The following is a 26043-nucleotide window of genomic DNA, read 5'->3' on the forward strand; positions in this document are numbered from 1 at the left end:
TAAACAATCGCGTCATATTTTTATGTTGGAAAAACGCAGCTAACGGATAAATTGATTAGACAGCTTCGAGGACATGCTATTGCTTCATTCTTCCAGGCATGCCAGACCTCCGTTATTTGAAGAATCCGACGTATTTCTCTGCGCACCATCGGTTATTGTGATCGGTGGATTCTGGTTCAGCTTTTGCGCTCTCGGACATGGTTGCAAGATTGTTTTGCCTCCCTCGGCAGCGGCCGATGTAATTCTGCCAGCCATTGCAAAATATAAGGTATGTACAACCGTGGGACATTTCGCATGTTTGTATAACGTAAAACGAGCAACAGCCTACCATGGAAAACGCAGCTGCGAAATCAGTACACTTGGCGCTAGTTGACGATTAACCACTGACACAGTACCTTTCCTTGTACTCGCAGTATTGCGCTCGGTACGAAGATTTTTCACTGAACACAAAATCATCCAAGAGCCCAATTTACCATTTGCAAAGTTGCATGTGTGTGCAACAGGGCTCTTATTTTTCTTTTATTTCAAAAGAAGGATGATTGCTAATCTATACCTTTCTAAATATTCTTGATGTGCTTTATTAGTGTTTTTTTCCTTGATTCTTACTGATGGTGAAATATTCCAGCTTCATGTGTAGCACTGAACTTTCTAGAAGTCTGTTTTCCTATGTGCCTGCTAAATTATATAGTGTTTATGAAAGCTGCCCAATCATTGGATGGAAATTTTCGAGGGGCGTTCTGTAGAGATATCCTATTAATGAACAAAACATATTTCGTACGAAAAGAAATTGTAAATTTCCGAGACACGTCGCATGAACAAGAGTGGTAACTGACGAAATTATCTGTAGGAATATCAAGGCACTTCCCTGCGTATACTCGGCTTTAGCTGTTGAAGGCAACGAACAGGTTGTCTATTCATTCTACAAAGCTTCCTCTATGTGCGACAGCAGGAGGTAAAACGTTAAAGCAATGAAAGTGTCAATTGCCAAATACACACTGTTACTTATTACTTGCGAGGCAAATTGTACCGTCATGTTGCGGAAAGAAGTTCCGTAGAACTGCCAGTCAGACATTTTTGGTAGATATTACAGTTTTAGGTGATGGGTTCACACGTATATTTTGAATATGTGTTTTCATGAAACAACATCCTTGCCCATGGGAAGTTCATATTTCCGCTAGTTCTTCCTAGTAGATTTCAACATCTTTGGTGGATCAAGCGCACAGCATATTTTCGCCCCCCAAATTTAAAAAGAATGGATACTGTGGGACTTATTCCAAGTGCTGTGCCAACTGCACAATTGTTCCTAGCTTGATCGCAGATCAATGCATTTACATAGAGACTGCATCCTTCAGCTTGCTTACACGTTCTCTCAATAAACTCAGAAAGAGTTCAGAAGGAACTGTGCCTTTATCTGTAAGTAAAGCTACAGGCTGGAGCCAGCGCTTCGCTATGCCTGACACGAAAAACAAGAACGCTTGCTATGATACACGACCAGCCATTTCAGTGCCACTGTCAACGTAACCTCAACGTCATTCTTAGGGTGATATTACAGGTTTCCTTTTAGAGAAATTTTATCACAGATGAGGACACGTGCTGTCCATCACATTACATTTTTCTTTACAAAATCTAGGATCTCTGGCATAAACCTTGGTTTGAGTTACCTTGCCGATAACCAGCTTCTTAATGTTCGTACTGTTGGACGGCTCAGTGTTTTTACCAGGCGCCTGTATGCTCTGGGGCTAGAAAAATAGTGGTTGAGGGAAAACTGACGGAAGTCTTCTGGCGAGAGTCGTCAGCTTGTTAAGAGGTTGCAGGTGCATTTGTAGAATTTGTAGAAAGTATTTGTCTAGGCACCTGGATGACTCGGCTAATATCCGTGCTGGTAGAATTATGTCTGAGGGCTCTTTTCAGCCTTGATACAATCCACCCTAGACTTGATTGTTGCTACCGTCCGTCACCTCGCCGTGGGGGTCATTGCCGCTTGCTCCGGAAATCCAGTTTACCTCACCCTGCCTCGCCGTGGTGGTCGTTATCCCTGCTCTTTCTTTGAAGCGAGGTGGCTGCCCGACTGGGATTCTAACACAGCCACTCCACATACCTTGTTTTACTCTTGAATAAAACCATTCGACTCTCCATTCTCAAGCAGTCAAAACGTGTGTTGCTTGCCTCCGCTAAACTCCCATGAAATGTTGACCCAGGACATTTACCTTTTTTCGAACACTGCGCCATGGACAGCGCTGCTCCTACTCTTTCTGAGAGGGACGACGCCACGAATACGCTTCCTGTCATCGTCACAGAGCTTGAGCGTCCCAGATTCGGGTCCAAGCATCCCCGAGTTTGTTGTACGCAAGTGGAGGCCCGTTTTCAGCTCAGGCGCATCACTCCACACAAGGCAAATCACTTGTGCATCGCCGCCGCGCTACCCTCCAACATCGTCGATGCCATAGAAGACTTGCTAGCGGGTACGCCTTCAGCCACCGCATAGATTGACCTGAAACAGATGGTCCGGCAGTGCCTCGAGTCATTGCAACCGAGTAGACTCCAACAGCTCCTCTCCGAGGAATTCGGCGACCAATGACCGTCACAACTCCTGCACCGCTTGCGTCAGTTACTGGGTGAGCACTCCGTAAACGAGAGCCAGTTTCCAATTTTGCCCGAGCTGTTCTCGCTAAGCCTCACGCAGTCCGCACGCATAGTTCAGGCGGGTTCCGACGAGGCGAGTCTGAATCGACAAGCTGCACTCGCTGACCGCATATGCAAATCCTCGTCTTTGGCACAGCTACCTATCGCTCTTCCGAGAGTCTGACTGTCGCGCTTAGAGAAAGCAGTCAACCGCCTTACTAGTGCGCTGGAGAAGCTGACGATGGGTGGCAACACCGGCGACGAACTTTGGCGCAACCATTCGGCTTCAGAGTGTCGCAGCACGCGTAGTGGGTCGCCGCGGCAGTTGTCCTGGTACCACCGTCACTTTCGCAAACAGGCAAGTTGCTGCACCATCCCTGTTCGTGGACAAAATTAAACATACCAGCCATTCACTAACGGTGAAATACGACATTAGTCCTCGCGCAAGCCGTCTTTTCCTCGTGGTCCAACACCGGCCCACCTGTCGCCGGCCACCCGGCCACGGACGCTCGCTGGACTGAGGTTGGAATTCGCCCACCATGAGTACGTCCTTCTTCCAGCAACTGGTCTTCACCTCTCCGTCTGGTTCCATAGCTGGACAGTGGCGACTGCTGGCCTTGTGGTCATTACCGATATTTGAACGCCTTCACTGGTCCGGGCCAAAATCCCCTGCGCCACGTGCATGACTTCGGCGCCCGTCTCGCAGGAACCAAAATATACAGCCTTATCGATCTGTTGAGCGCGTATCACCAAATTAATGTGGAACCCAGTGATACTCCGAAGACAGCAACACTACCCCATTTAGCCTATTTGAATTTGCCAATATGACTTACGGTTTGAAGAATGCGGCGAAAAATTTTCAATTTCGTGGACGAGATTACGCGCGGACTCCCTTTCATTTTCGTTTACCTTGACGAAATTCTCGTTGCAAATCGCACAGACCAAAATCGCAAGGAGCACGTTCGCCTTCTCTTTCAGCGGCTAGGTGAAAACGGCCTGGTCCTAAAGCCCTAAAAATGCATTTTCGGGGTTGAATCTCTGTATTTTATCAGCCATCGCATTTCACCGAAAGGCATCAAGCCACTGGAATCACGGGTATGGCAAATTAAGGACTTAGCCCCTCCAACCTCCTTCTCAAGGTTGCGGGAGTTTCTGGGGCTCACAAACTTTCGCAGACAATTTATGCCATTTTTGAGCAAGTTATTCAGCAGCTTAACCACCTGCTGCGTCTCAACTCCAGAGAATGCCTACCTTCCACTGGTCTTCGGAGCACGAACACTCCATCCAGAAAGCCAAATCGTGGTTGGCGACTGCAGTGTTTGCTGATTCATTCGTTGCCCGACGTGCCAACTCGCCTTTTGACAGACGCGTCGACAACGCCAGTGGGCGCAGTTCTGCGGCAGCACTATGGCACAGACTGGAGGCCGCTCGTTTTTTTTCCAAGCGCCTCAAACCTACAGGGGCTCGCTGCAGCACCTCCGGGAGGGAGATGTTGGCCAGCTATTGTACTGTCAAGCATTTTCGTTTTTTTCTTCAAGGCTGTAGCTTTTATATTCTGACCGACCGAAAACCATTAACCTTCGTTTTGAAGAACTAAAGTTCTTCGTACTCAGAATTTGAGCTTCGGCAACTTTCCTTTACCTGCGAATTTTGTTCTGACATTCGTCATATATATGGGACCAGAAATCAGCTGTTGCTCTGTCACGCATTGGTGCTGCGCCTACTGGCCCTGTAGATTTCCTAGCACTATCCTCCACCCGGCAACACGACTTCGAGCTGCGCCAATTGCGGGAAAAGGGCTCGTGGCTGCAGCTTGCAGAGTTTCCACTTCCCTAGCCAACAACATTGGTCAGCTGCGACACATCACAAGCAGCTCCTCGCCCGTTCGTGCCACATCGATTGCAGCGGCCAATATTCGATTCACTGCGCGAGATAAGCCATCCCCGCATCAGAGGGACCGAGACGCTTATCAGAGACCGCATCTTGCGGCCATGGCTCAATAAAAATGCTCGAAGTTGAGCAAGAAGCTGCCAGGCCTGTTAAGCCGTGAAAGTGACCCGGTACACGCGTTCAGCGGTGTGGTAGTTTTGCCCATCAGAGAGATGTTACGATCACGTGCGTTTGGACGTGGTGGGTCCTATTATTCGCTGCCAAGGTTTCAGGTACCTCCTCACGTGTGTCGACCGGTACTCAAGGTGGCCTGAGGTGGTTCCGCTACAAGACATCCTGGTCGAAACCGTGGCAGAAGCATTTGTTGCTTCGTGGGTGTCGCGGTACGGTTGCCCTTTGCGCATAACTACTTATCGAAGCCTGCAATTCCAAAGCTCAATTTTTCTGCCCTAACGAGAGTGCTTGGCACGCGCCTTCATAACGGCACGGCTTACCACTCACAGATCAACGACATCTCCACAGTGTCTTCACTGACAACTGAAAGCGCCATTGACCACCATGCTCGGCGGAGCACTAGGTGGCAAGGCTAGCCATAGTACAGCTGGGGCTGCGAACAACAATCGAGGATGACCTTGGAGCCAGTGCAGCCGAGATTCTCTATGGGTCAGGAATGCGCGTTCCAAGCCAGTTTTCTCGCACCCAGAAAGGCACTCCGCGAGTGGCCGCGAAGGACTTAGAGAAGCGTCATTGCTGGCTCGACGAGCTTCAACCTTTACCCCCACGTATCGCCCGTGGGCAGCCTGTGTTCAGTTTTCCAGCAATCGACACAAAGACGCACGTCTTCATGTGGCGCGACTCTATCAAGCCACCATTGACTCCTTCCTATGAAAGCCCTTTTCGTGTGGTTTCACATTCAGAGAAAGCCTTGAATATTGACGCTCGCGGCGAAGAAAAGACAGTGTCGTGCAACTGCGTGAAATCAGCCTCTCTTGAACAATAACTCTTCATTCCTTCCGCCATTCACACCTAAGCCTCCGGCATTCTAGGAGGGTAGCCTTCGTAGAGGCCACCTCTCGCCTTGTCCTGGGCGTGATTGCTCCTTGCTCCGGAAATCCACTTTACCTCGTCCTGCCTCCCCATCGGGGGGGTTGTGCCCTGCTCTTTTTTGGAAGCGAGGCAGCTGCCCGACCGGGTTGCCACCACGGCCACTCGGCAAACCTGATTTTACTTTTCAGTAAGGCCAGTCGAATCTCCGTTTTCTGTAAAAACGTGTATTCCTTGCCTCCCCTTAACCGATTACCAGACATGATATCTCACCCAAATACTTCAAATCCCCTTCTTCGTTCGTGGAGTAAAACCTTCGTGAGTTCGGCTCTTGCCCCTTTCATTTGGTGTAGATGGGTGCCCTTGCAATTAGGGCCTAGACGTTCGTGGTGCAGAATATGCTGGGGCAGAAAAGTGGCACATGAGACAAGAACACAGACATGACGCGAACGAATTCGCCGAACGCGAGCTGTGAACGCACCTTGAGCCACAGGTAGTGGCAGAAGGACCCCATGAGATGTGCTAGGTACAGGCTTTGCTTGGTCAGAACAGTAGCACATAAGGCACAAGACCACAGGAAAGTCTGCAATTAGTCGCACACCATGCATGCAACCATTTAATATATCGAATTCAGCACTTTCAATTCAATTTACCAGAGGGTTATTCGGCTTTGGGGACGAAAGAAGGTGCCGCGGACACGAAAAAAAATACAAAGCTACTCAGTCACCCATGGCCACGGGTACAGCATAAAAAATAAAAAAACACGCGTTCCGATAACACTCACTGTATTTCTTTCGTGATAGTGTATGCATAGAGATGGCCTGCTGCGAGTGCGCGGCGTTTCTCAAACCCACTGTTGTATGTCATTTCCTTCATGTCAACGAACAACGCAAGAAAGGAAGACAAGCATTGGAACACGACAAAAACTGATGCTTAGTTGCAACTGTATGTTCATTTCCGAAACAGCATCGGAGGGTCCTGACTGCCGATATGTATTGCAGGATCTAGTTCCTTAGCTTGTATCCGCCTGTACGTTAACGAGCCGAATATTATGTAACGATTCAGGCAGTGATGTTAAACGACTCAGCGGTAGTACCGTCGTCAGTCGCAGCAGAATCAGGCTCCCGTTTCGATGGGGTCGTGTCTCGCATGGGTCACGACTGAAACCTAGCGTTAGGGCATACATCTCCACTCGCAAACATGTCCCTTCACCCTAAGTTAAGTAACGCCAGATATCGAAGCGCAGTAAACTGGTTTTAGCACGAAATAAGCAACCAGGGTAAATGTAGGAACCAATAAATGTGAGCTTTCCGTGCACGGGAACCTAACGGTAAAAGCTTTAGATCCAGGCCAGAGGTCACTAGGAAGGAAAACGATGCTGAACGTTATTTTGCGTTTACGATGGTTAAAGCAACAGCGTCAGTACTCAAGAGTACAATGTGTAATTAGGAATATGTAGGCTGCCGCAGGTTGGGAACGATCCCAGAACTTTCGCATTAGGCGTGCGATGCTCTACCAATTGTGCTACCGCAGCTACCGCAGCACGTTCCCCACCTGCGGCAAGTTGTTTTTTCATCCACTTTCGTTTCCATGAAATTATCGTTTATTTATTTCATTTATTAAGCACAAATTAATTTCCCCTATGTTGTCCTTGGTGTTGTCCTTCTTATGATATACAATTTATGTGCAATTTACAGGCCACCAAACCTAAATAAGGTGAACCTCAACAACATTTGAACGAGTACTGCAACAAAAAAATACTTCGTCCTAATTGAAGATATAAATATTGATGCAATGGATCCACAGAAGAGACGTAACTGCTTACCCAAACGTACTTGCTGAATATAGCTTGCATTACGTAATCACCGAGTACACTAAAGAGGAGCACTTGGGCTCAAAGGTTAGAAAATCATGCATAGATCATATTGTTGCGCGTTTGCCGAAGCAGTTTCACATATCTGGTGTAATTGTATGCAACTTGCCTGATTATTATTTCTCGGCACTAGTGGTGATGGCGGATGACAATAAGATGTTTCGAAGCCCTCTCACTAGGAAAATTATTGACGACACACATATCTTCGAACTAACTAAAATATAACTAAAATGAAGTTTTGCAATTTGACCACATAAGCTTGTACATGTTTATAGGAAGTATGCGAGACATATATAAACGATCAACCAAGAGGTGTGAAAATAAGGCAGTGAAATCGTGTTAACAAGTGGGCCAGGAGCGAAATACTTGACTGGAGTCACTCAAACGACAAATCATGTCACACCTGCAGGAAACAACCTGAAGACAGCAACAGGATATTAATATTGGTCTCTCAAAAATTGGGTAACTGACAAAATGAGTTAGCAAGAAGGCGCTACTTAACCACTCCAATTCTCAATAAATGAAAGCAACACAAAGAAAACCATATCAGTAGCAGAAAACCTAATTGGTAGTAAGCGCCTTACTGTCTTTGTACCTTCTTAGTGTGCCGTCACTGTCGGCGCTTCATCTTTTGAAAGCTACGCCGAAACTTGGCCCACAACGTGTTTTACTGCAGGTAGAACACGCACACATCGACCATACGATAAGAAAAAGTTTCCCAAACCAGAGCACACAATCGGTGCGAGATAAGTTTAATGGCACCTTTCTGAATGCTGCTGTGAAGCTAAGGGAAGAAAACAGAGATAAGGATAGGACATACGAACCTAAACGTATATGCGGGAACTCGGCCTACCCTCCGTACACATAAGAGCAAGAGTAATGCGATACAACCGGCGGGCTATGATATAATTCATGTTCGCAACCTTTACTGCATCTTTAGTGAGCTGAAAAATGTTCTCGTAAAAATACTGCATGAGGTAATTCATACCGCAGTGATACCAAAGAAAATGAAAATTCCGGTCGTGAGACTAGCTTGCAAAAGTCCAAAGTCGAAGTAAATGCGGGAACTATAGGGCAATATAAGTGGTATCAGCAGTTGCTCACATCGTTTAAAAACACGTAGCATCAACTGTACGATTATTTTTGAAAAATACTCGCTAACTAGTTCTTTTCAATTTCTGTTTACAAAGAGCGAAAACGCTATTTCTTTTCTGGAGGAATTTTCAGATTTCATCATTAGCTCAACTTAGAACAATCATGTGGTTTTAGAGCTCTTGTTAGTTATGACAAGAGCTTTTGACCCAACTGACCACAAATTAATGTTAAAAAAGTCCGTGTCAGGCTTTTGGGAACAATTCAACAAGTTCCTTGTGAATTATTTTTACGACAGGACGCAATGCGTCGAGGTAGAAGATATCTACAGTGATTTCAAGGTAATAAAATATAAGGTACTTCAGACAAATACGCTAGCTACTATATTCTTCAACATAAGTGTGTCGGTTCTTTGTCTTGTTAGCAACAAGGCTATTTCAGTACGCAGCCGGAACGTGGATCGTACTCGACACTCGCGACCAGGAAGCGGGATTCAGCTGTTGTCAAACTGATGCATGTTCGTTTCCGGAATTGTTTCAACTAAACTAAATTTATTTTTATCAAGGACTACGTTTAAAAGAACTGAAATTCGGAAGAGTTTGTAAGAATTCGCGCTTCTTGTCTGGTGTTCCATTCTTGCGTCCTTCCGTTTTATGCGTTTAAGTCAATTACGAAAGTCGAAGTTACTGTGTTTTAAGAATCCCTACAGGATAATAACTTTGACCAGGCAAATTTTCCACCATAGTTCTTCTTTCAAGCCATGCGCTTCTTGAGCTTTAACTCCTGCGACTACTGTAAAATACTTAGGTTTAGTTTTTGACCAACACCTTACATAGTACGGTGATATTCTTCACACTTGTAAAAGACTGAGTGCTGTATCAGCTTATTTGTGTAACCTCCCATCAATGTGAAACTCTCAGTATAGGGGTGATCATGTATAACTTTTCTGGAATTTTTAAATATCGCATGCGGCATGTAGCACAATTCTCGTGTAACAGGCGATCTTTAAAATTGCAGAAAGCTTTAAACTGATCACGTATAAGGTATTCGCAGACTCATTACTACCATATGGCATCAATCGGTCGGGCACTTCTAAAAAAAATGGGGAGCCGTACCGCTTTATGAAGGTGGATGACCAGCGAAGCTTTAGCACATGACAAAGGATTAGACAAGGGTACACGTATTCATTTTCATCATTGGGTAATGGGCGTTCCGAAGGACAAGAATAAAGTTTTACCATTCCGTACCATTGGGTAATGGTGGCGACGATAGCTTTGTGATCACTGTGATATACACGGATTGGTTTGGCTACAAACTTCGAATCTTGGCCAAAGTTAAATCTATACAAGAACGTTATATTGTGTAGAGTGACTTCGATTGGTGTGGCACTTCAAACCAAACTCTACTAGCACAAACTTAGTAAAGGATTTTTTGTCTCATTTTGCAATGTCCACACTGAAGTCTCCGACGATGATCGCAGGGGTTGTGTCATCACCGCTAAACTATGAAAAGTGCATGGTCACGAACTTTTCTACATCACATTTGGATGCACCTATAGAGATATATACACAGTGGATATCGCAATTCCGTCTCTCGTATGTACGGCACAGATTTACCCCCCCCCCCAAGTCGGTGGCGTTGTCCTCTTGCTAGTCAAGGGTGTATGGCTGTACATACATATTGTCCTTTGCATATATGATAACGCCTCCTGCTCGTGAGTTCATGTGCTGTTCACAAACGATTGCCGTATACCCATCGGCTTGAAACAGTGCATTTTGATTTCATTTCATTTATCATTGTTATTGTTACTGTCATCATCATCATCATCATCATCATCATCATCATCATTATTATTATTATTATTATTATTATTATTATTATTATTATTATAATTATTATTATTATTATTATTATTATTATTATTATTATTATTATTATTATTATTATTATTATTATTATTATTATTATTATTGGCGGAGTGCTTGAAGCCTGCTTCTCCTCCACCGCGGGTCGGCCCGCTACGACTTCCAGGATCGGTCCACATTTTTGACCGCAGACACGTCAAATGTATCGGGAGGGGGGGGGGGGTAATAAGTTTACAGCCTTGCTGTAAAAACACGTTATCAACTACATACTTAAAATAATAGTAATAAGCGTAACATATGATGCAGCATAGGTGAAACCACTGTAGACATATATGAAGCGCAAGGTAACTACAACCCGATGAGATGTTTAATTATAGAGTGATGCAGAAGCACTGCATTTGTCATCAATATAAGGTGCCGGTTTTTAAGGTTACTCAATGAAAAACGGGAATATATGTTAAGCTACGAGTGTTTGCGACCTGTGGTAAAAACTTGGAAGACGCTTAAGCTTCACCTTTAGGAGTGGAACGCGATAGCGTTATCGGGTCCCGTTGACGATGACACCTTATATTCTGCGACATGGGGCCCGATAGAAAACAATGGCGGGACCATCCCGGCGGCAGTGCAGGGCACAGCAATGGTTCACCCCCCGGTAAGCAAAGAAAAAGGGGTTTGTGTTTAAGTTTCCGCGCAACAGAATTATGTCCGTCTCGTATATCCATATTACAGACCGACGCTCTCATATTTGCAGGTTGTGTGAAAGTCGGACATTACAAATATTCTGGGGGATATTACTTTGACAAATTCACTTAGTTCAGTAATGCCTCTGCACCACGGTGAGGACCTGCGTGGTTTCGGTTGGCGGTGTTTTTTTTTTGTTTCTAACGGACAACGCTGCCGACGGCAGACGCCGACACCGGATTTTCTGCGACACGGGGCTTTTAACGCGGTCGTGTTAAAAAACTCATAAGTGCTAGGTGCCAATATTATTTAATAACATCAGTGTCAACTTCTATAACATAAGCTCAAAGCGAAAAGCCATGAAAGATATGAGGAACTTGTCGACAGGTTTAGGCAACTATCAGTAAACTGTGCTTGCATTTCAATCAGTCGCTTCCTTTGTTTTAGAAATAATGTTAATCTGTTATCGTTGCGTATTAAGACGCTACACGTGTATCGTGCATTTTAATTGCCTGTCCTTTAATTGCCTGCTTTCTTTTGTAAATAATGACAAAGCGTTATCGCGGCTTTAGAATGTGCTGCACATCTACAAGTTCGTTTCTTTGTATTGAAAATTCGAATAATGTCAATATATTATCGCTGATGATATGGCCTTGCTTAGTAACTCAGGCGACCAACTGCAATGCACGCTCACTGACCTGGAGAGGCAAAGCCGAAGGGTGGGTCTAAAAATTTATCTGCAAAAAACTAAAGTAATGTTTAACAGTCTCGGAAGAGAACAGCAGTTTACGATAGGTAGCGAGGCACTGGAAGTGGTATGGGAATACATCTACTGAGGACAGGTAGTGACTGCGGATCGAGATCATGAGACTGAAATAATCAGAAGAATAAGAATGGGCTGGGGTGCGTTTTGCAGGGGTTCTCAGATCATGAACAGCAGGTTGCCATTTTCCCTCAAGAGAAAAGTATATAACAGCTGTGTCTTACCAGTACTCACCTACGAGGCAGAAACGTGGAGGCTTAGGAAAATGGTTCTACTTAAATTGAGGACGACGCAGCGAGCTATGGAAATAAGAATGATAGGTGTAACGTTAAGGGATAAGAAAAGAGCAGATTGGGTGAGAGAACAAACGAAAGTTAATGATATCTTAGTTCAAATCAAGAAAAAGAAATGGGCATGAGCAGGACATGTAATGAGGAGGGAAGACAACTGATGGTCATTAAGGGTTACAGAGTGCATTCAAGGGAAGGGAAGCGTAGCAGGGGGCGACAGAAAGTTAGGTGGGCGGATGATATTAAGAAGTTTGCAGGGACAACATGGCCACAATTAATACATGACCGGGGTAGTTGGAGAAGTATGGAAGATGCCTTTGCCCTGCAGTGGGCGTAACCAGACTGATGATGATGATAATGATGATGGTGATGATGTTTGCGGTGGTAGCAAGCAAATGCACTTACAATGTACCGCTTTAGTGTGCAAGCAAAATAATCTATAATTTATGCTTTTAATGTTTAAAAGTGTACCACCACAGCCTGGCCACCTATCAACCACTGTGTGCTTACATTGACCACGGAACTCACCATGTGATAAAAAAGTGAATAAAGTTGAGTTGTATGTGTCCTAAACAAATTAGTCACAGATCTAATTAGTCATAATTCGTTTATTAGTTTAATAGGCAATTTGATTTCCTGTGCAAGTAAAATTTGCCTCTTCGAGCAATCCAACTGAAGGACTACAGACGTACTGGTTGCGACAGGGTATATTTCAAAATTTGCTTTAGTTAAAAAAACATGCATTACACCCAGTGGCATTGCACAAAAAAAAGCCAAATAAAGTGCCTTCCTTTTCCTAGGTTCATTTTTAGTATTGCCACTTCAAAGTTTGCAAAAGCTAAGCGATCAGTAAGAATAAAATGGCGATAATTTTCATGACCAAGCGCATAGTTAGGAAAACTGGTGAGGGTCAGGAAGAGCCTGGTCGTCAAAGACCACGCGGATAATCCGTGACCCTTGCCCTTCCAGCGAAAAACTAAAACTGAACAGTCGAAGTAGCGATAAAAAATACTGCACATGCTTTTAGATTTTCACAGTAACTCTTTCTTTTTTGCACAACAGCCGACAAGCACCTTTTTGTATCCGACAATCCTTCACAAGTTGGTTCAATGCCCACTTGTAGAGCAAGTGGATACGAGCAGTCTCACAAAAGTGATTGTCGGTGGCAGTACACTGACCTCACCCGTTCTGCGATGCGTCATGCAGAAACTTCACCTACCGGGGATCATGCAAGGTTTGTTCCTCTGTATTTGGGGCGTATAGTAAACCTTACTACACAACGAAAATAGCGATAAGAAAGATAATTGTGCCATCGCAAAGAGTAGGCATCCTTCCAAATATAAAAGGACGGCGCCAGGATATGTGTCCGATGCATGGCTCGGTCACGGTGAGAAATCGTTTTTATCAAGAGCGTTCTCAATGTGTATTTTATACCACGAAACAGCTGCATTTTGCTGTGCGGACAGCACAAAGCACAAGCGCGGTCCACAAGAAGGCAGGGCACAAAACGCAAGTTCCTTCAAACGTTCAAGCAATAAATCAGCCTTCCCCTCTTTCCCTACCCTAAAAAAAAAAGAATCTGCAGGGTTTATGTACTTTGCGTTCAACTACAGCGCTGTCGTTTAACAATGCTGGTCGTAGTTATTGCAATGTGTTTGCTCCAATGGTTAAGCTGTGTGGACGCCAGCGCCTCTACAACGAAGACTACTACAACGAATTTATTTGTAGAACGAAGAAATCTAGCCGTCCCAGCGGAAACTGATCTGTTGCTTTACAACAAACTCTACGTGTAGCGGTGCCGCGACTGGCCTTTATAGACGCCACTGAGCTGCGGTGTGCGTTTACTGCGGCCCTAGCGACACACTTGACGAACCTATCAGTTTCAGCGAGTGTTACAGTGTTTTTGCACTGCTCCAGAAAGCGCTGAACCCGTACGCTGTTTGTTGTAGGACTGCAGAGGAAGCGACGGATGAAGAATGAGAGTCGCCGTAGGGGCGACGTGATGATGTGATCGAAACGGACGACACACGACGTCTTCGAAGCCACATATTGAGCGGGATGGAGACCAATTGTAAACAAAGCCGACAATGAAAAAGAAGCTCTAAGCAAACCAAGACTTTCGTCGGCAAGGGAGGCGATAGCAGCAGTGGATGGTCTGCAGCGTTTTCCTTCGTCGCCACCGAGGTTTGCCGCGGGGTATGCCGTGAACATCTGTGCAAACAAGGGTAGACAGCAGTCGCGGATTTTGTCACACGATGTGCGCACAAAAAATAAGCGAGCTATTTCAATAAGGCATTCCATAGTTAATGCTAAACAAGTTACTCATTCAGTTGAATGTGCTTGGCTTTGTCTATTGTGAGCGGTATTGGTGCGCGATCTTCACAACTAAGCAACCTGTAAAACCAACGATTTTGCATTTGCCGAACACTTAGTTACGAAGACGTTTGACTGCATACGGTATCGTTATTTACAGCGCCTAAAAATGTCAGATTGTGTGCGTAGCCACGACGGAATATTTTCTATGAGTTCACCATGCTGCGACCTTCACTGGCGTTTTCCGGAACAGGCGCCAGAATTGAGCAGACAGGGCGCCCGTATACAAATTAATTTTGAAAAAGAATTCAATGTGGGGTTTTGCGTGTCAAAACCAGCAACTTATTATGACGTGCGCCCTAGTGGGCGACTCCTGATTAATTTTGACCACCTGAGGTTTTTTACCGGGCCACCGCACTGGGCACGGACATTTTTGCATTTCGGTCGAATCGAATGCCGCCGCCGCGGCCGGGATTCGACCCCACGACCCTGTGCTTAGCAGCGCAACGCCAAATTTTCTGTGCCAGCGCGGCGGGTACGAGCGAAGCTTACAAAGCGTTCTTGGTGTGCATTTAAGGGGTCCTCAATTTACCACCCGAAACAAATAAATAGAAGAAATGCGACAAGAAAAAATGCGCAATTTAATTCTGCAGACAGTTCTTCGCTTGTCTCTTCGTTCCAATTGCTCAGAAATATGTATAATTTCACGGGCGGGTCTCGGACTTCCACCTTCTGGGGCTTGTTCTTGCACTGAATGGCGGAGCAATACCGCGCATTTGCATTCGCCATCCTAGAAGCGCAACCACCACCAGCAAGCGCGCCAATGTGCTGTCGTTCTGACGAGTCAAAACGCGGCCATATATTTCGAAGCCTGCTGGCTATACGGGAGAGACTGGCGCTCTTCTCGGTGGCGGAAAGTTCGGCTTGCCTTAGCTGTGTGATATTTCCCATGCATAAGGATATGTGTTCTCTGTTTCCAGGCGAAGCTTTGAATTCCTTGAATCGGTCGCTTTCGATTTTTTGCACGCGAAGACCCTGAAAGTCAAGTTTCTTACATAGCAAGGAGATGCATTCACGGAAGATACGATAAGTTCTTTGAAGATAGGAAAAAAAAGAAGGAACAGACAAAGAGAGAAAGTTGGTGGATGTTAAAGCTTCGCCTTTAAGCGTTGAGCGCGATAGCGTTATCGGGGGTCTTGGACGCGAATACCGACACTGCATATTCTGTGACACGATGCGCGATAGAAAACAATAAGGGTCCGATCCAGGCGGCAGTGCAGGGCATAGCAATGGCTCGCAACCCCTTAAGGCAAAGGCTACAAGCAGTGACTCATCAATGGCTCATACTCCCCGTAGGCAAGTAAAAGTGGTTTGTGTTTGATTTTCCGCGTAACAGAATTTTGTTTTGTATTATATTCAAGTTATTTTCTCAAAAATAGTATTATGGTCCCAAAGTATCATGTCTGTAGTAAAACTTGAAGCTGCGCAATGAAGATGAGGACAGTAATCGAAAACAAGCACGACACGACGAGTGCTGTAGTGCCAACTGGAAATATTCAACGATCATCCAGCTTTTATACATGTAAAAAAAAAACCCTAACAACAACTCCATCAATCGCTCTATCAATAACTCTTTCATTGAAACATTGCCCCGTTTGTCCGATATACATTTCTTTCTCCTGTATTGAAGCTGCAATGAACAAATCCTGCGAGCACCAAATGAAAAATTGTATCATACCGCAGGCAGCACGCCTTAAACTGCCGGATACCCATATTCTGTTAGCACAGCCGTGTGTGAAACAGTGCTTGAAAAAAGAAAGCGCTCAGAAAGAAAAATCGAAAACCAGGAACAAGAAAATAGATGTTCTTATGTAATACCATATGTTCACAAGTTATGATGCAACAACTGCGACGGCACCGCAACCGCGACCGCATGCCCACTGGCTGGTGCATTAGACAACTCATGCTACTGCGTTGGCGTAGGAAGCGTAACGACGACCAGAGTCAAATAACCAAGCTTGAGTGGTGGCAGTCGACTAACCGTGAGGAAATACCGACCATGAGCGTGACAATGATACGATGAGGACTGTGTCACGAAGATGGGGCGGCGACGACAGCATAACGTGAATTGGACGGCGAAGCCAGAATGATGAAGCTGGAATAACCGCGACTACATCGGGACGACTGTACGAGAACGAATGCATAACGACGACCGCATGGCGAAAATCGTATTACGAAACTTGAGTGGCGGTAAAGAACGATTGCAACGGCATCACGGTGATGGTATGGCAACGAATGCGTAACAACCATATGAAGATGATGGGGCGAAGATGATGGCATGACGACAGTCAGATGAAAAAGCTAGAATTACAACGGTGTAACGACTGCGACGGCATCACGACCACGACTAAATACCTAGTGTTCCAGTCTATTAGGTGAGCGTAGTAAGCGTGACGAAGTCAGATCATGAACCTGGAATGGCGACGATCGAATAACGACGACGGCATCAGGACCTTGACCACATACTGAGTGACCCTAGCTTGAAGACAACTTGGGCCGCCGTGTTGGCGTAAATAATAGATAGATAGATAGATAGATAGATAGATAGATAGATAGATAGATAGATAGATAGATAGATAGACAGACAGACAGACAGACAGATAGATAGATAGATAGATAGATAGATAGATAGATAGATAGATAGATAGATAGATAGATAGATAGATAGATAGGTAGATAGATAGATAGATAGATAGATAGATAGATAGATAGATAGATAGATAGATAGATAGATAGATAGATAGATAGATAGATAGATAGATAGATAGGCTCAAATGGGTGAAATGGGCAAAGAACGCTAATCGCGCTAAAAATTTTCGTGCTTCTCTTGCCAGCTTACGGTATGACGGAGCTGACCGGGTGCATCTCATTTTCAACTCCACAACTTGATGACGTCAAGAGCGTGGGCAGGCCGCTACCATTCAACGAGGTCAAGGTAAGCAAGATATTCCCATATAGGAAGCTACATTTAGCGCTGAGTAATGCGCAAAAACCCGATAATATTCTGGCACCCAGTGTTCCGGTGTTCTATTGGCGCCTGTAGGGTGGGGAGTCTCGAGTGTGAATGCTCTTGCGCAGTGCGGGCACCGAGATTGGCACGCCTCCAATGGGAGCGCGTACCTCATGGGAAATGACTGCGCGTGTGCCGCGTGTTTCTAGCGCGAAGTACCGTTAATGAGGGGCAACGTGGCTCGAGTTTTAATGAATGTCAGGTGAGGGTGCCTTCTGAGGTTTGAATGGCCGCAGTGGAGCCACTTTCCAGGTCGCGAAATGTGGAATGAAAAGTGCGCCAAAACATGTTTTATCAGAATACTCAATCAGAATGTTTTACAATATCAGATAAAAATGGTAAACCAAATACTGCGAAATATAGCAACAAGTTAGTTTGAGACGATTTTACCAGTTTTAGACAGCCAATGTTTTTCAATTTTACAGTATATTGGTTGGTTCTTTGTCATCTTTAAACGTCCAGTGCTTCTGCCACACGAAATAGTAGGCCTGTTCAAGGCATTGTACAACCATTATGTTGTGCGGAATGACGTTGCCCACTTGAACAGGTCGGTTTCGTCCAAGATTTTAAATTCGTAAGCATTTCTTTGCCTACCCAACGAGAAAACCGGCCCGTCCGTCTTTGTCACGTAGAACGAATCGCTATAAACAAATTAACGTGTAAAAAAGAGATTCGAACGCAAAAAAATTCGCCCGCGAATACGGTACTCCCTAATGCGAAGTTTGAGTGGAGCTCCATGCGTATTTTCATTTTGCCATATATTGTGGCATCGCACCGATCACCGCAGCGACTGGAAGAGCCTGAAGGGACGCTATAGTACAAGCGAAGCGTATATATAGACCGGTCATACAGTTGTCACTTCCGTGCAACTGTACCTTCGGCAACCGTAATCTTTACCGGGACGGGCTTGTGGCGAAGGCTATGCGAGAAGGCGAACTTTGTGGTTCTTTTTAGCACGAAGTGTTGTTGGCAGGGGTCCAAGATCAAATTTTGTGACGGTTGGTTGTGACGTCGGCGCGATCGCGTAAAATATGCTATATTGAGAGGGATGGCGCCGCCATCTAGGTGCGGTAAAGCAAAGCACTGCATTAGGAGACTAACGAGCGCCGACATTAGGCGCTTCGGTAGGGTCAGTGCTAAAACCCCTTGATGCTTGAAAGTAGCGACACTCTCCTCCTCACGGCGCTTTCCTCCTCGATTCTCCTCGCCCGCCGGCTGCGCACGGCGCGCTATTCCTCCTTGGCTCCCGCGGACGGGCCGCAGGATTATATGGAGGCGTGTTATTTAGGGCCAGTTGCGCGCCCCAGTGGGGTTGAACATTTTGAGAAATGCTAATAACAGCATCGATAATGCTAGAGGCAACCTTTATGATGACGTTGGGTTTTTCCTAAAGCCGTATGAACGGGGTATACCGATGTAAAGGGAGCTTTTGAGGCGAGTTCTATACACCAGACAATTTTTCTGCCGCATGATGAGATGCTTTACTTTGTGCGTCTGATCTAGTATTGCTTGTGACACATCCCTTTGTGTGTGGCTTAGTAAGCAAAAGCCTTAGACCTCTGTTTTAAGGTCGTGTTGTCAGAGACATAAAATATCACGTGAGCGAAAGAAGGCGGGAAGCGAACCAAAGCATGTGCACCCGTGTATAAGACATGATTATTGATTAGCAAAGTTATGATTGATTAGTAATTGGATTAAGATGAATTCAGGTGTATTAAGGAGGATTAAGGTGTATTAAGGTGGGTTAAAGTCGATGAAAGTGTATTAGGGTGAATGGAGGTGAATTAAGGTGCATTAGTAAATATAAAGGTGTATAAAGGAGGACTAGGTTGGATTAAGGTGGATTAGGGTGAATTAGGAGGGATTAGGGTACATTAGATGGGATTAAGACCGATTAAGGTGGATGAAGGATTAGTCACCGCAGTAGGCTTTAGAAGGCTTTCATCCTCGCGTCTCTTGGGCGATAAATAAGAACACCTGGCACCCTTTTTTCTTGCCTGTGCGCGTATGTGCACCGCAGTTATTATATTCAGCATGCCTTAATTAGTCGCGAGTGCATCGACTGTTCATGCCTTTGTCTTCACAATGTGAAAGTTATAGCTTTTTTGCTGTGGTCTGTAAACTGAATAGGACGATTGCGGAATTTCAGTGTGAAAAGCGGTGCCGGCAACTACTCATCGACTACAGTAGTAGAAGCCGAGGAAAAGCATCTACAGAATATTCTTTAGGGGTCGCCGTCAAGGAAGCGTTAAGAAATACTCGGTATATCTATGGGAGAAGACATTCTATATCTTTAGGCAAGACAAACGCCTTTGGATAACGTATTTTAATAGTTCATAACGAAATTTTGTTACATTATGTAGTAGCATATTTAAATTTACGATTTGAATTAGGCATCACAAAACATTTATAGCAACGAAAATCAAACAGCATTGTCAGCAGAATGTTTTATTTTTATGTACACGCACTAACCTTGGTTTACAAGATGCACGTAACCGAGAACATAAAATAGAATATTCGACATCAATAATAATAGTATTGAATATAATATTCAACATCAGAATCAAAGCTAGTGTAGGATTATGAGAAAAAGAGACGCTCAAGAAAACACATCAGTGGTAACATATCATGAGAAGCCAACAAAGACGCGAAGGACAACATAGGGAAAATTACTAGTACTTACCGATTGAATTAAACAAATGATAAATTAATGGCAATGAAAGTGCATGAAAAAAGAACTTGCCGCAGGTGGGGAATGATCCCTTATCTTCGCATTACGCGTGCGTGTTCGCGTTTTTGTGTCCTACGTCTTCGCGTAGTGCGAAGACATGGGATCGTTGCCCACCTGCGGCAAGTTGCTTCTTCATCCACTTTCGTTGTCATTATTTTTCATTTCTTTAATTCAATCGCTAAGGTAAGTAATTTCCCCTATGTGGTCCTTGGCGTCTTTGTTTGTTGGCTTTTAACCCTAATGCAAAACCCAGTGCCACTGGGAGCCAGTGCGCCGGATTATGGGCCCAGTGCAGCGCGCTGGATGCTGGGGCGCTGGGAAGGCGCAGCGTGCTGGGAGGCACTGGCTACTCGCGCGAAAAACAGATCTAGCGCGTTAAATATGCGGTGCCTGGACGCCGTATATATTTTTTGAATACAGAAAGCAACAAGGAGCGTTTTAGTGTAATAAAAAAAAGAAAAAAATACGTAACAAATAAAACTGCACCGACCAGGATTAGATCGTCCGACCAACAGATCCCAAGCCCGGCACCTGACCGCTACGCCACGCCAACAGCGAGAAACACCGGCATAACCGAGAACCAGTCTGTTTCGCAAAGCTACGTCTTGTACAAGCATGGTTGATGCGCTATGGCCCAGCAACTAAAACTCACATCCGTATAAGAAAGAAAAAGTTGCTGTCCGTATTCAGCAGTATGCTTGGAAGTGCCACAACATCGATTTTCACTTGCGATTGCTATTTTAACTTCGATAAAAAGTCCTAAATGAACCACCGACCCGGAACGGTGTGTGGGCTGTTACTGCCGATTTTGATAGCCGTTTCTTGTTCTTCACGCAAAGGATATGCAACGTTTCCTTAGTTCAGTGATGCCTTTCAGTGAACATGCCTGTCTAGTCGTATATCTTCGTCAGAGAAGCGCAGGCTAGTGCTGGGAGCCTTCTGCGATAGCACATATACCTGTGCTTATGACGCGTCACATCAGCGGTCATCGCTTCTGGTGCTGGCACTGTATACATGAAAAAATTGTTTATTTAGGAACACCGATGGAAAAGCTTAAATATAGAGTGATTTATCCTTGTTATATTTCTTGATTCCTGAGCCAAGACGCGCCGATAGCGTGAGGACGGACTCGGTGGATACGCTAGGCCTAAGCTTTAGTGGGGACCAATCTCGGCGCGGGTAGCTGGCGAAAGCTAAAATGTGCGTATTTGACCCTCAAAACTTTTTTTAGTACGATAGGAAAAGTGGAAGCGCACGAATCACTTCAGCTTTGTTATCGGTGCGATAATATCCGTTAGCGATAGGCTTCGAACTCGGGGTCCGTTCGCGCGCGTCTGAACGACTTCCGCATTTCATGTCCACTCCACAACACTGCGACAACGGCGACAACTCCCGGTCATACGTTACGTGCGAACTACTAAAAAATGCGGCGTCCTCTGCGTTTACATGGCTTCGTTCAAGAATTTAGCTATCCGCCCAGTCAAAAGGGAAAATAATACAAGGAAAGTGATTTTCAGTTTCAAATGTGCATGAATAAACAGGGCAGCTCACGCACCTTTATTCCAAGGTGTGACACGAAATAGGGTTTTATAACCCCAAGATATAGCGTTATTTAGGACAAGAGACTAGTATCAAGCGATAAAATTGTATAAAGTGTTTAATATTCAGCAGCATCGTCCTTGTGTACCGGAACCAGCGCGGCAAAAACACAACCAGCGCAGTTTCCAGTGTGAACCAGCGAACTGCAGCGAGAACCAGCGCCTGTACAGCACAAACCAGTGCGCCCCGCGTCATGGCCGTGGAACCAGCGTCTCTTCCAGAGTGACCCAGCTCTTATGCAGCGTTCTTACTGGTGTCCCATGAGTCCCAGCAAGTGCCAGCGTACCCAGTGCGACCCAGCGCCAAAAAGCGCGCTGGTTTCACACTGGAAGACGCTGGTTTTTGCAATAGTGTTATGAAAAAAATATTTATTATTTATAGATCTTATTAAAGAAACGGTAATTATTAAAAATCGGGCCCCTTCTTTAGCCCTCTTTCTTCTCGTTCAACAATGGTAACAGTATGTCATGACATAAACGTATACACAAACGCAAGTTGATGGACAATGTGGTCTTGCGCTAAGAGCTTGTCCTTTCCAAATAGGGGCTCTGTTGCAATGAAAACGACACTGCAGGTGAAGGAGATAGCACGTTTTGTTTTGAGCGGAGCCGCTATTTGCCAAGAAAATGCAATGCGCGGATGCTCCGAAGGTTCGTGTCACATGGGGCGCGCATGCACAATAAAGTCTCCATAGCCGGATAAATAAATAAAGCTCCATAGCCGGATACAGCGTAAGGACGAAGCGGCAAACACTCCTCAAAGCACGCCTTCCAACCAACGGTATCGACTGCTTGTCATGACGTCGTGGTTAATCCCCTAGCGTGGCATCGCAGGTTGGGTAGGGCTTCTGCGGTAGGGGCTTCTGCGAAATCGTATGAACGGCCACATCATTGCAATTGGTAGTTGCCATTTACTGAATTGAAGGAGGTCCTCTGGGTTCGTTTTTGAGTTTTACCTGACTGCAGTGAATGAAAAGCGCAAGTTGTATTTCGAAAACAACAGCATATGCGCCGTGAACAATGGTGAGCTTGGCTTCACATGCCACACGAAAGGCTACATTAACTCGTACCAGTGGCGTAGCGTCTATGACATTTATCTGCCAACGCTTCTACGAATGCCTAGGTAAAGTATAAAACTTAATATAAGCAGCAGCAGTCCCTTTACAATTCCATAGGTGCTGACCACCACCTTACTTGATGGTGGACACTGCGGCACGCATGCCAATACTTTTGCTGGCACATTTTGAGCTTTCAGCCAAAGAAAATCTTTTTGAAGCTTCGGCTTTCACAAGAATCTCCATACGGACTCGGGAAAATATTTGAACAATGTTAGGAATCACGTTGTGACATGAAGGAAAGCATGTTCGCTCGCCAATGCTACGAGTAACGCTTTCCTGCACCTTTGCCACATTTACCGAATTTAGCATTAGCGCTTCTTTGTTATTGCGAAAGTAGCTCTCAGCTATTTTGATTACCTCAATCACTCCTTGTGGTGGAGTAGTCAGAGACTGGCGGTGTTGAGAAAAATTTTTCAATTGTATCAACCAGCGAACTGTGACAGTCTTTACACTGTATTCGCTTTATCACCCTCGAACTACGTAGCGTGCGAGGTATACTATCGACTCCTCTACTTCATTACTTAAATCTAGAAGGTTTTCTGGAGCTTGAGTGTTGTCTGTCTTGAGTTTTGCCTCACTTGTGTCGCGCAAATGTACTAACAAATAGCCTTCCTCCTCAGAATAGCTGCCATGCTTGCTGGGCTTGAGGAATTGCGCTAGCGTTGCACTTGTCAAGCTGCACTTAAATTCATAGAGTCGCGGTACAGGGGTTTTTCGCCCGCAGAGTGGAGAAGAAATTTTCGAGGCCATCTTGGCTTAATCCGCTTAGCAATACGTACTGGAAGCTATACTTGCTGAGAAGTACATGTTGGACTTCTAGGGCTGTTCTTGTAGCTAGAATGACGCCTGTTTGTACAGGCTTCCAAACAGCTTTGTTTTCACTGCCAATACGAATGTTTGAGAACAATTCAGCTGCCACATTCAAAAATGCAACGCTGTCTTGATGAGCTTTCTCAAACGCATAGCTGAAAGCGAGGTTCGTTGTTCGTGACGTCCCCCATGAGGCCAAACCACCTAAATACGGTTTCAACGAACCATGCAGTAGTGCGGGCATTTGTTGAATTTTTTTTTCTTCTGCTCAAACAGACGCAGACCAGAAGCCGTGTCGTTATGAAAAAGCAAAATAGTGGGGCCTACTTTAATTTCATCATAATGATTTGGATCAAGAACAGAAGCGTTCAAGTGCGGCGCAAGCTTTATGCCATCCTTCTCGTCATGCCTCACAAGGGCCTTTATATACTCGATGTTCAAGCAGTTTGTCGGCAAATCATGTTTATTTACAATTTCTTTGGGAAGGTAGATGAGCTGACCTTTAGTCGAATGATTTCTTAGATTTTTGAGCAAGTGAGGTACGTTGGTCATGAACCAAAGCTTTCTCTGTGGGTCACAGGCCTGAGGGCAACTGGTTCGTGGCATGCTGTGCTTTCTAACGGTAATTCCGAAGAGCTTCCTAAGTGCCTGATTTGCACTTCCCATGTTAGATACAACCACATGAATATTGAGGCCGGTAGACTCGCATGAGGTAATTAGGTCGACTACTTGAGCTTTCAAGCTGGCAGCCTGAATCCAGTTGCCGGTCAGGTGATACCCGATGGTTTGCTTCCATCTAGTGGAAAGACCTTCAAGCATGAGTACCAAACCATGTGTTGCCAAGCAATCGTCAGGCAGCGAACCATCGGATAAAGGCAATGTGGGTGCGCGCAGGACTTCACGGCACGAATGGTCATATACGAGACCCGACATGATTTGCATCTCGTCTAACAGCAGAACTGCAAGGCGTTCCTCTGGCTTCATGGGACTGACCTGCAGAATGCAAATCAATATTAGGAATGACTCAACGTAAACTCACAATAGTGTTAATGGACCGCGTAGCATACAGATCGAAAATGCGTAGGACGGACCATTCAACTAAATAAAGCAGAAGCACAGCAAAAGATGCGGATATACATACTTCACATATTACTGCGTACTGGCGAAAAGAAAGGTAAAGAGTGTCGCGCATCTTAGCTTTATAGGTTAGCCAGGCAAAGAGATCTGACACTAGGCAAGCTCACTATGTAGCAGGCGTGGGAAATATTAACTATTTACCTTTATCTTGAGGGGTTCCAAAATATCAGTAAGCTGTCCGGGTCGAAACTTTGCATGCTCGATGTGCCTTTGCTGCGTGCGTTCTGAGGGCAATGGGTAACAATATTCCCTGAGCAGATTGTAGCCCTGCGTCCCGCATGCCAGCCTCAGCCTCAGTGACATGACAAGTGTGTTAGTTCCCACCGCGATCCCTGAGCTGACAACCGCTCTAGTGATGACATCTGATCATCACTGAAAAGATGTCTGATTTTTTTCTTCAGCTGTGCCTTTTCTGCTTCGCTGTTCAAGTATCTTTTTTTGCGGCTTGTAATTTCCTCTTAGAATCCTCTTGATCACGCTCCAATGCAGCTATGCGCTCCAAGAGTGCCTGGCGGGATGCTGAAAAAAGAAAGTTTTTAGTACCTGCAATGTATGTGTACTTTAAGCACACACTGAAGCATTAAAAGCATTGCGTGCAGGGCTTGCAGAGAGGAACGGGAAGCCCTCTCTCTGCGACGTAGTATGCAAGAAGGTTGGGTTGTGCCAACAATGACGTTTCGAAACCCAATCGGATACAAATAGTGCAGCTATAGACCGCCTGGAATAAAAATAGAATATTTGTGTGATTATTCGCTACTTGTGCAAATATTCATACAGAACGAATATTCGTGCGAAAGAGGGAAGCGCTAGCGGTGAGTCTTAGAATTACCGCTGTAGCTGGCGAACGACGCAATACGGATGTCCGCATAGGGGACGCCCAACTCAAAATATGTATATTAACTCTGTTTCCTTCATGTAATAATCATAGGAAAATTGCAATTTGCTACTGGTGATGACAACCTACAAACTAAGGCCAAATTCCATTCGGTGAGAGGAACGAGAATTTGAGTCATGGCTTCCGTGTTAAGTATACCAGCAGGGTTTTCAGTGCTGAAAAAGGCGTGGACCGACAAAACTACGCACTGTTGCGACCCGGGTTCGAAAACGTGCGATGCTCTTTTCTCGTGAAGGGGTAAGTGAACGTCG

The 26043-nt window shown here is 45.2% G+C and overlaps 1 protein-coding gene across 1 annotated transcript in view; it reads left to right on the forward strand.

Annotated features, from left to right (window-relative positions):
- LOC135897104 (luciferin 4-monooxygenase-like) overlaps positions 1-26043 on the forward strand; it is a 193911-nt gene that overhangs the window by 150409 nt on the left and 17459 nt on the right. Inside the window, exons 5-7 of the mRNA XM_070521381.1 lie at positions 97-268; positions 13183-13354; positions 17328-17428. Coding sequence (XP_070377482.1) covers positions 97-268; positions 13183-13354; positions 17328-17428 — 445 coding nt within the window. The remainder of the gene's footprint in view (positions 1-96; positions 269-13182; positions 13355-17327; positions 17429-26043) is intronic.

The sequence above is a fragment of the Dermacentor albipictus genome, chromosome 7 (assembly GCF_038994185.2).
Source record: "Dermacentor albipictus isolate Rhodes 1998 colony chromosome 7, USDA_Dalb.pri_finalv2, whole genome shotgun sequence".
NCBI classification, from domain to species: domain Eukaryota; kingdom Metazoa; phylum Arthropoda; class Arachnida; order Ixodida; family Ixodidae; genus Dermacentor; species Dermacentor albipictus.